Below are 10,864 nucleotides of genomic sequence, written 5' to 3' on the forward strand. Positions count from 1 at the left end.
CAAAGCTTTAGTTTTTTTTTTTTTTTTTTTTTTTTGTGGTATGCGGGCCTCTCACTGTTGTGGCCTCTCCCGTTGCGGAGCACAGGCTCCGGACGCGCAGGCTCAGTGGCCATGGCTCACGGGCCCAGCCGCTCCGCGGCACGTGGGATCTTCCCGGACCGGGGCACGAACCCGTATCCCCTGCATCGGCAGGCGGACTCTCAACCACTGCGCCACCAGGGAAGCCCCCAAAGCTTTAGTTTTGATGAGCTCTATTTTATCAAGTTCTCATTTAAGGGATTATGCTTTTGACATTAAGTCTAAACACTCCTCACCTTGCCCTAGGTTCCAAAGATATTCTCCTACTTTTTTCCTAGAAGTCTGATCGTTTTACATTTAAATCTGTGATCTATTTTGAGTTAATTTTTTTGTGTAAGGTATGAAATTTAGATTGAAGTTGATTTGTTGGCCTATGGATGTCCCCAGAAGGGTTTTACAGAGAAAGAAATAGCCCCAGAGAATAAATACCCAGGATCCCATAGTAAGGGATTTGGGAGAACTGGACTCAGAGCCAGGTCTGTGTGCTCCCTCCTGTGATATCAGCATCTGAACTGGCTCCCAGGGATAAGCCAGGCTTGCTTGGGAGTGGGGAGCACCCTGATTACCCCTCGGGGTGGTGTGTCCAATGACCAGCTTGGAAGAGGATCATTTAGTCAGTCAACAAACACAGGCAGAACCTGCCACCCATTGGCTTGTGCTGTGCGCTGTTGGAGTCTGGGCTCCTCCACGGGCCTCATGGTCACAGTCTGTCGAGAGGCAGGAAGGACACAAGGCACAGAGTTATTGGTGCCGTGGAGGGTGTTTCCTCAAAGCCTGTAGAGCCCAGACATCCGCAACGAGCTGGGAGGAATCAGTATGAGCTCCCTGGGTTTGAGAAGGGTGTTCCAGGGAGAGGGTGCAGCAAACACAGAGGCCCGGAGTTGAGGGTGAAATTTTGGCGGTGGTCAGGGTGGCCAAGTGGGCAGAGGCTGTAGTGCACAGAGTCCCATGATCCCTCCTGCAGGGGATGGAGGCCACAGGAGGCTGTGAGCAGGGAGGATAGTGGGCAGAGGCACGGTTTTAGGGGAGATGGGATAGAGGGGAGAGGTGGTGCAGCTCCCCTGGTCCCCAAGCCCAGTGGCTGGACTTGGCACTGGCCACAGGGAGGGAGGACGTGGGGAGCGAGGAGAGAGGCAGCCCTCAGACTTCTGGCGTGGGCCGCGGCTGGGTAGGGGTGCTGATGTCAAGGTGGAGCCCAGCGGGGAGCTCCCAGGCCCGGAGAAGCCGGTACTCAGGCAAGGCCAGGCCCCTTGCCCAGGCCTGGGGCTGCTCACTCCCGATTTGGCACAAATGGGGGACCTTGTTTAGGTGGCAGCACCTCTGCTGCTGTCACAAAGGAGAGGTGGTTCTTGCTTGCTGCTTAGGCAGGCAAGTGCGAGGTGCCCAGAGGCGAGGCCCCGTCCTGGCAGCCTGGAATGGGCTGCGACAGGCCAAATAAACTCAGCCAGAATCTCCTGACTTGGGCTTTCTGAGGCATTATGTGGTTGTGACACATCACCTGTCCCTCCCAGGAGGGCTGAGTCCTCCAGGTGCCAGAGCCAGCCAGTCCAAGCCCAGAACCTGTCACAAGGGACCCGTCACCTGACCCCACCTGAACCCCAGTGGCCCCAGAGTCCCACTGTGGGACCCCAGGCTCTGTCCCAGGTCTGACTATGTGTCCTAGGGAAGCTATGCCCTTTCTGCTCCTGAGTTCTCTCATATGCATAGCTGTGGGTGGGAGGTGGTAGGGTAGGGCAGCTGGATCAAACAGTGCCTGAACTCCTCCATAGCTGTTTATGGTGTCCTTTCTCCCTTTCCTCCTCTCCTTCTGTGCCTTTCCCCTTGTTCCCAACCATTCACTTGTTTACTCATTCATTCATTCACAAATGTTCACAGAGCATCTCCTTTGGGCCCAGCCCTGGACAGGGTGATTACCTGGGAGAGGAGATGATTCAAAGCCTCTGGTGGAGGGCATAAAATATGCAAACAAACAATTGTGATTCAACCCTGGGCTTTAGGAGCCCTTGGGAGGAAGCTACTCTGCCTTAGGGGCTGGGGACGAGCTGTGGAAGGCGTTGGAGAGCAAGCCCTTTGCATCAGGCCTTGAAGCGGGAGGTGAGCAAGGGTAGGGACGAGCAACAGGAGGAGGAGACTGAGTCTGCAAAGGCGCAGAGGCGTCAGCATGCTGGGCGTGTGTGAAAAAATGCAAGCAGGTCGGGGTGGCCAGCACGCGGTGCTGGGGTGACAGGATCTGGGACCAGCTGTCTGGGGCCTCGAATGTCATGGAAAGGACTCCTTTCGGGGAAGCCGTGGGCTCTGGGGGTGGAGGTGGGGAAGGCGGTCCTGAGAAGCAAGCTATGTGAGCAAAGCGGTGACTTTGGAAGGATGGAGAGGATAGAAGGGAGGCCGTGAGGAGCTGGTTCCCACCTTGTGGCAGGAGGGAGGACACAGTGGGACACACTGAGCCGGAGGTGCCAGGGGTGGGGGCCTGGTGAGGCAGATGCCCTGGAAGCCCGGCGCTCAGGGACGCGGGTCATGGGGGAGGGGGTGATGCCGCTCCAGCCCCTCTGGGCGGGGGGGGGGGGGTGTGGGGTGCGGGAGCGCGCCTGAGACCCTCCACGGTGGGTTGGGCATCTAAGGAGCGGCGTTAACCCAGGAGTGCCCGGTCCGCGCACACGGAAACATCAATGCCCACGCGTGGAAACGTTACCCCCCAAACAGGCCCCTGTGCCCGAGCGGCTGAGCCATGGCTGCTGTTTCTGAACTTTCCCCGTAATCGCATCTCTGCGTTTGCTTGCCCTGCGCATTCCTCTGCGGGCCCTGCTGAGAATCCAGGGGGGCAGGGGCCGAAGGTGTTTAAAGAGTGTTTCCCAGGGCTTCCCCGGTGGCGGTGGCGCAGTGGTTGGGAGTCCGCCCGCCGAAGCCGGGGACGCAGGTTCGCGGGACGCAGGTTCGCGCCCCGGTCCGGGAGGATCCCACGTGCCGCGGAGCGGCTGGGCCCGTGAGCCGTGGCCGCTGCGCCTGCGCGTCCGGAGCGGCTGGGCCCATGAGCCGTGGCCACTGAGTCTGCGCGTCCGGAGCGGCTGGGCCCATGAGCCGTGGCCGCTGCGCCTGCGCGTCCGGAGCCTGCGCTCCGCAACGGGAGAGGCCGCGGCGGTGAGAGGCCCTCGTACCGCAGTGTTTCCCGGAGGAACAAGAGCACGTGGGGTCGACCCTAGGTCTGTTACCTCCGCCCCCCCGGGAGCCGAGCCCCCCGCCCTCAGGCCCTGAACAGGGTCAGGCTCCAGCGGCTGCGGGGGAGTCTGGGATCTCGGGTTCAGGCCAGGTCCGGGCCATCCACTCATTCCTCGTTCACGCAGAGGGCGAGCAGTGGGTGCCGCCCCCGCCGCGGGGGAGGGTCTGCAGCAGAACCACCTCCCGTGCCGACAGCCCCAGTGGTCCAGGGGAGGTGAAGCTCTGAAAATGAGTGATGAGGGGGGAGGAGGTCGTGGGGGAGGGGGGTTATTTCAGACGGAGGCGATGAGTTCTGAGCCGCCCCTGGAAAGGCCTGGGAGAGCAGCCCACGGCACAGAGGCTCGGGTGGGAGGAGGCTGGGGTGTGGGGAGAGGGCCAGGGAAGGAGACCGGCCCCAAGGAGCTGGGAGTCTGGAGGGTCTTGTGCGGGGCTCTGGGCTCCCTTCTTGTTTGAGAGGTCAGCCCGGGTGGGGGTCCTCCGCCTGCCCCTCGGGGGGGGAGGGCTGGGGGCAGGAGGTGGGGGGAGGGAGACCAGCGCCCAGAGGGGCCCGGACGGCGGACAGACGGGGCCCGCCCTGCAGGGGAGCCGGCCTGGTGTGGGACAGGGAGCCGGGCTCGTGGCGTGGGCAGCAGGCTGGACGAGAGGCTGTCGAGGGCCAGAGTAGTCTCTGCGGCCGGCCCCCGCCTCGTCACCCAGGCTGGGAGACTGCGGCCCAGGGCCGAGTAGCAGCTGGTGGCCGATGGTGACACAGCAGGTGCGGCCGGGCTCCTGTCCTCAGCCCGGGGCTGGCCCACACCAGGGAGGGCGGGCGGGGGGCGGGCAGGCGGCTCTAGGCATCCCTCTCGCGCAGATGACGTGGGCTGTGTGGTGCCCTCTGAGTGCCTGCGGGCCTGCGGGGCCGAGATTGGCTGCTCCAACATCGCCTACCCCAAGCTGGTCTTGGCGCTGATGCCCACAGGTGAGGCTCCAGCTGGGTCCGGGGAGGAGCCCTGGGGGGGGTGGAGCCCACCCTGGATCCAGCGTGACTCTGTGTGACATCCAGGTGTGATGGGTAGAACATGAGGAAAGTAATAATAACAGAAAACACACCGGGCACCCACCGTGCGCCGGGCACCACGCCCGGGTCATCACGTGCGGCTACCCCGTGTCTTCTTCTCAGGAACCCTGGGTGCTGTCATCATGGTTCCCACTTTAATTGTTTTTTTTTTTTTTTTTTGGTCACGCTGCGCGGCATGTGGCGTCTTAGCTCCCCGACCAGGGATCAGACCCGTGCCTCCTGCATTGGAAGCGTGGAGTTCTAACCCCTGGACCCCCAGGGAAGTCCCTCATCATCCCCACTTTAGAGATAGGGACACTGAGGCCCAGGGTGCCCTGGCCAAGGTCACGTGGCAAGTGAGCTGCAAAGCTGGGTTCTGAACTCGGGCGGTCTGCCCCCTGGGGCTCACCCTCTTCGCCAGTGCTGGCCCGTCCCCCCAGAAAGGCTACCACTGTCTCCTCTTTCAGCTGCTGGGTGTCAGGCCCTTTCACAAACTGCTTCTTATGTAAGGTTATGAGGCAGAGTTCTTAGCTGCGTTTCACAGCTGGGGAAACTGAGGCACAGAGAGAGGAAAGCGACTCGTTCCGGGTTTGTAGCTTGTGTCTGAGACACAAACCCGAGTCTCTCTGGCCCCAGACCCGCTGCTGACTCTGCTGGGGACCCAGGAGCCCCAGGCCCACCTTGAGCCTGCAGCTTCTGCTGACCCCTGAGGCCCTGCGGGCCAGAGAACATGGGGCAGATTTTGGCCCTCTCCACTTTCCCTGCCAGTCTGATACAGGGTGGTGAGTTCCCCGTCACAGGAGGTGTGCAAGCAGAACACATGGCAAGGGGTGTGGTCCCACCTAAGCAAAAAGAGGAGCCGGCTTTCCTCCGCAGCCTGGTTTCACCTCCGGGTCCCCAGGGTCCCCACACCCCCGTGGGAGCTTCCCGGCCCCGCCCTGCTCCTCCCTCCCTCCCGGAGCAGACCTGGGCTCTGTCACTTGCTGGCTGAGATATTTGGGGCAAGTCCCTTTCCTGCTCGCAGTTTCAGTGTCCTCATTTGTAAACTGGGGATAATGACACTTACCCACCCCCTCAGCATGGTTGCTGGGATTAAACGCAGCCGCACTGTGGCTTCCCACCCCGGGGCCTCGCCTGCCCCTTCTGTTCTGGGGGCTCGCTGACACCCAGCCGTTGTTGGGCCATAACCCCTCTCCAGGCCTTGAGCTCCCTGTGTGAGAAATGGGAGGAGAATAAGCCCCAAGTTAATCTCCCTCCCTGAGCAAGGGAAGGAGGTTGGAGAAATGTCTGGGGGGAAAACCATGATTTAACTCACTTTCCTCTGGGCCCCATCTCAGTCAGCTTATGTGAACAGAGAGGGCCACGGGATGCCTGGAAGTCACACAGCAGGTCAGACGCAGAACCAGGGCCAGGCAAGCAATGGCACCTGCAAGGCTGAGCCCTCAGGGGAGGTGGCTTATCCTGGGGTGGGGAAAAGGGGTGTGGAGGAGTTGGGGGTGTGGAGGACAGACAGGGAATCTGCAGAGGTGGAGGAGGTGCTTAGACACTTGAAGAAAAAGCACAGGAAGCCTTGGAGACAGACAAACTGAAGCCCGGAGAGGGGAGGCGACCAGCCTGAAGCCAAACGTCACTGAGTCCTCTGCACACCCACCCAGCCCCTCTCAAACCCGCGACCCCCGGCAGGCTTTGCACAGCAGGGCCTCGCCCACCACGGTGGGGGCCCCTTATTCGTTTTCAGCCCATGACCGGGGCGGCTTTTCTCTCCTCTTTGGGCAACCACATCTCCTCTCTCACAGAGCCAACAAGACAGGGTGGCCACGCACAGGAAGTAGCAGGAAACCCCGGGCCCTGGGCCCCTGGGCCCTGCCCAGGGCGGGGCCTCCAGGCTGAGGGTCCCGTCCAGGCTGTCCTCACTCCCCCGCCCCACCCCTAACTTCTGCCTCTGGCCTGCTGTGCACCCCTGGGCAACTCTCTTCCCCTCTCTGCGTTTCCACCTCCTCGCCGTCAAATGAAGTCTGGGTGTGAAAGTTCTCTGTCAACTGGAAGCTCCGTAGAAGCGAGAGGCTGAGGGCAGATCCCCGTTGCCAGCAGCCCGCAGGCTCGGGCAGCAGACGCAGGAGGCCTGCCCTTGTCCCCGGCCTCCATGTAGGGGTCTCTCTCCCACCACCTCCAACCCCCCCACCCCCTCCCTCCTGGGCCTCTACTTGCAGGGACTTGGAGGGGCCTCAGACGGCAGGGCCTCGGCAGGAGGGGTCCCGGGGGCGGGGACGCAGCCCGGGCAGGGTCACAGCGACCCCTGTCCCCCCAGGCCTGCGGGGGCTGATGATCGCTGTGATGATGGCCGCTCTCATGTCATCGCTGACCTCCATCTTCAATAGCAGCAGCACGCTCTTCACCATGGACATCTGGAAGTGGCTGCGGCCCCGCGCCGGGGAGCGGGAGCTGCTGCTGGTGGGACGGTAGGGCGGAGGGGCTGGGAGGAGGGCTCCCCCAGCCACACCACCAGCCCATGGGGCCCCAGCAGAGTTGGGCTTTGAGGGATGAGTAGGAGTTTGCCAGTTGGAGAAAGGACGACACCAGGAAGGAGAGGAGAGAAGAGACCAGAACATTCTACCCCTCCCACCTTCCACATCGCTCTCCTGGCCACCCCTTCACGGCCACAACCCCCATCTTGGATGCATCTCTTACCCTAAGCGGAATCTCTGAGGGAATCTGCCAGGGAGAGCCCCCTTCCCTAACCACACAGAGATCTGCCTTCCCCAGGTCTGAGCCCCTAGCCCCCCTGACGGTTCCCAGCTGCCCCAGAGAGGGCCAGAGCCAGCACTCAGGCGTGGCCACACCCATACCATAGCTGTCCCTCTGGCCCCTGTGCCCCTGACCCCACTGAGCTTCTGTCCACTTCCTCCGAGCCCCACTTGTCCCCTCCTTATTACCTTGGTGACTCACCTGATCTTTCTAGACTCTGCTCAAGTGCCCCTCCTCCAGGCAGCGCTCCCTGATACCTCCAACCAAGGAATGACCCCCCTCCCCTCAAAGCCTCCCGCAGGAACTACGGCCTCGCTCCCATAGCACATGTAGGCCTTGCCGGTCCCACTGGGGTCCCGATGCCCCTCCCCATAGGGGCAGGGGGGCTGTGCCTGGCACAGGCCTCCATCCTCAAGCTGGGCCGAGTACCCGGGAGTCCTTTAGGGGTGAAACTCAGTGATGGATGAAGAGGAGTCGATGCCCTCTCGGGAGTCCCACCATGCCTGTCTCCCTCCAAGCCATGCAGCCCCCACTGTGCTGGTCGAGGGGCACCCGGCCCTCTGGTGCTGGGCTTAGCCAGCAGTGCCCCCTCCAGCCGGGAGCCTGTGGCGCCCTTCCTCAGGGTGGGGTCTCCTGGAGTTCCAGGCAGTCATCCCAGTTGATGCAAAACAGCCAGCCTCTGTCGGGACACGCCAGCTGGCAGGTGTGAGCTCATGTGCAGCCCAGACCTCCTCCAGAACAGGGAGCCTCTCCCTCCGCGTACAGGTGGCTTCTGTGTCAGCACATGGACCACCCCTCCCAGCCCCTGCGGGACCAGCTCCTCCCTGAGCCCCTCCAGCCCCGGCTTCCCGGGAACTAGGGCGCGGACGTCCTCCTGCCGCCCAGGCTGTGCCTCGGCCCCCTGGCCTGGACACTGGTAGCCTCAGTCCCCCCTTGGTGGCTCCATGTCCCCTGCCGGCTACTTCCCAGCCTCCCACTCCCACCTGAAGCCAGAGTCCTGAGCCGGTCTCCCCTCTATGCCAGCTCAGCCCCCACAGGGCACGCTTGACCCTCCTTCTCACCCATCCGCCCAGGTAAGCCTGCCCCGGGCCCTGCCAGCCTGCCTGTGGGCACCCGGCTGTGTGATGTGGGCCGGGCTGCTCACCCTCTCTGGGCCCCAGTTATCTCAGCTGCCAGGTCGATGGGGTGGAAACTGCCCAATGCTGGGTGTGCGGGGATGCTGGGGACCCCCCACCCAGGTCTCCTCAGGTTGGGGGGGCCAGAGGAGCTATCATAAGCCTGGGGGCGTGACCGCCTCTTGCCTGGGGCCCCGATCTTCGCCAGCCCCCAGCCCCACTCCCCGGTCCTCCCCTGCAGCCCCTTCTGTCCACCCTTCTCTGTTGTTCAGTCCACTACTGCTGGCCCTCCCTGGGACCCTGCGTCAAACTGGGCAACACAGGGGACTCAGAGAGGTCTCAGAGCCCCCCCAGCCCTTGAGGGGCTCCCCTGCAACCATGGCTGCAGCCCAGGGGCAATGGAGGGGGCCAGTCATCCTGACAGCAGAGTGGTGTGGGGGGGGCAGGGTGTCAGGAAGACTTCCTGGAGGAGGAGGGTCTTGAGCTGGGCCTTGGTGGACAAGGGGATTTTGCTGGGGGAGGAGTTGAGAAGGGCATTCCAGGCAGAAGGAACAGCCTCTGGGTTTGGGGTCCCTCTGACAGCCTGGCGGCGGCTGAGTCATCAGCCCAAACCCAAGAGGGCAGTGAGAGGGCCAGGGCCCCACAAGAGATGCCGAGTCTGGTGTTGGACACGGGGCCTGCTGGAGGAGGGTGGGGTGGAGCCTGCCTGTGCCTTTGAAGAGGGCAGCTGCTGGCTGCCTGCCAGGCGGAGGGGTAATTAGCCCTAATCAAGGGGGCGCCTCCTTCCTCCACCTTCTCCCTCTGGCCTGGAAGGGAAGGACAGGAGGCAGGCAGGCCCACCCCAGCTGCACACATGGCCTCTGTCGCTCCTACTGTGCTGTCTGGGGTTCCAGGGGGGTCTCATGCATCACCCGCCTCTGGGGGCGAGGGGCGTCCAGCTGACCCAGGCACAGCCGAGGGGCTCTCGGCCAGGGAGGAGCATACGGACGCCTCGGCCCAGCTCTGTCCCCTTAGCCAGGTTCCACGCCCCTTCAAAGCTGCAGGGTCCCCTCCTCCAGGAAGCCTTCCTGGTTGTATGCTTCCTCTGGGCTCCTTCAGCACAGCCCTGAGCACAGGATAACAGGCTCATGTGTTTTCTTTGCTCCACGCTGGGTGCTGGGCAGGGACCAGGCCTGCTCGTCACCAAGTCTAGGTCCCTAAGCCAGCGCCCTGCTCTCCGGTGGGCTCCTCACGAATGCCCCGTGGAGGAGCAAGTGAAGGGTGTCCCTGCTTGGGGGGCGGGGGGTGGGGGTGGGGCATGCCCAGCGGGAGGCAGGCAGGAGCTGCGAGGAGGATCCCACGCAGGGTGGGGCAGGGAGGGGGCTTCACAGCTGAGACCACTGGGCTCCAAACCTTGCACTCCGGCCGGAGGCCGCCCGGTAGTGGGTGTGAGTCCACGGCCAAGGGCTGTAGGGGGTGGGGGGGTGCCAACCAGAGGCTACGGCTCCTTCAGAGGCCCACCAGGGTTAGGGGAACGCTGGGAGGTCGGTCTGGCCTGAATGTGAGGGCGGGGGGTCATTCATGCAGTCAAGGGTGTGTATTGAGCACCTGCTGTGTGCCGGGAGATGGGGCAGCGAACCAACAGGATGAGGCGGCTGCCGCCACGAGTGGGAGAGAACGGCTAGCACGGAGAGGTTGGGGCGGTGCCTTGAAGGAGGACAGGAGAACCGGGGGGCCACGGGGAGACCCCAGGCATGAGCGGGAGAGCACAGGCTGAGCCGGGGGCGGTTCCTGCCGGTGGCAGGGAGGGTCTGGAGGGGGCAAGATGGGCCAGGTCCCTGGAGGCGTGGACAGGGGCCAGTGGGAGGCGGGGGGGCCGAGGAGAGGTCTCGAGGGAGGCCTCTTGCGCTGCCGCCGCAGGCTGGTCACGGTGGTGCTTATCGGCGTGGCTGTGGCCTGGATCCCGGTGCTGCAGGGCTCCAACAGCGGGCAGCTCTTCCTCTACATGCAGTCGGTGACCAGCTCCCTGGCCCCCCCAGTGACCGCGGTCTTCGTCCTGGGCATCTTCTGGCGGCGGGCCAACGAGCAGGTGGGGACGGGGAGAGCCGGGCTGCGGCCGGGCGCACGTCTCCCCCTGCCGCCCGTGTGCCTGGGTCGGGGGGAGCCCTGGCCTTCCTGCCGAGGCCCCAGCTGCCCTGCCTTCTCCCCCCAGGGGGCCTTCTGGGGCCTGATGGCAGGGCTGGCGGTGGGGGCCACCAGGCTGGTGCTGGAGTTCCTGCACCCGGCGCCGCCCTGCGGCCACCCCGAGGAGCGGCCTGCCATCCTCCGCAGCGTCCACTACCTGCACTTCGCCGTGGCTCTCTTCGTGCTCAGCGGGGCCGCGGTGGTGGCCGGGAGCCTGCTGACGCCACCCCCCCAGGGCGTCCAGGTGAGCCTGTCCTGACCCCTGACCCTCTCTGACCCAGGGATTTTCTAGCTCTCGACCCGTAACCCCATCTGGCCCTGGTTCCTGGCCCTTTGTGAACTCGGCTGCCCTCTTTCCACCACTGACCCCTGATCCCATCTGGGCTCACCCCCGCCCTCACCCTTCCCTGCAGATCGACAACCTCACCTGGTGGACCCTGGCTCAGGACCCGCCCCCGGGAGCCAAGGCAGGTGTGTGCTCGACCCTCAGGCGCTCCCCTCGCTCCCACCCACG

The 10,864-nt window shown here is 63.7% G+C and overlaps 1 protein-coding gene across 4 annotated transcripts in view; it reads left to right on the forward strand.

Annotated features, from left to right (window-relative positions):
* SLC5A10 (solute carrier family 5 member 10) overlaps positions 1 to 10,864 on the forward strand; it is a 53,255-nt gene that overhangs the window by 41,436 nt on the left and 955 nt on the right. For 3 of the 4 annotated variants that reach the window (XM_067021936.1, XM_067021934.1, XM_067021935.1), the window contains 4 exons: positions 4,142 to 4,249; positions 6,636 to 6,786; positions 10,087 to 10,255; positions 10,379 to 10,594. In XM_067021936.1, coding sequence (XP_066878037.1) covers positions 4,142 to 4,249; positions 6,636 to 6,786; positions 10,087 to 10,255; positions 10,379 to 10,594 — 644 coding nt within the window. Of the gene's footprint in view, positions 1 to 4,141; positions 4,250 to 6,635; positions 6,787 to 10,086; positions 10,256 to 10,378; positions 10,595 to 10,763; positions 10,822 to 10,864 lie in introns of all 4 variants that reach the window. The other variant, XM_059048490.2, reaches the window with a different exon arrangement.

This window comes from Kogia breviceps, chromosome 19 (assembly GCF_026419965.1).
Source record: "Kogia breviceps isolate mKogBre1 chromosome 19, mKogBre1 haplotype 1, whole genome shotgun sequence".
In the NCBI taxonomy this organism is placed as follows: domain Eukaryota; kingdom Metazoa; phylum Chordata; class Mammalia; order Artiodactyla; family Physeteridae; genus Kogia; species Kogia breviceps.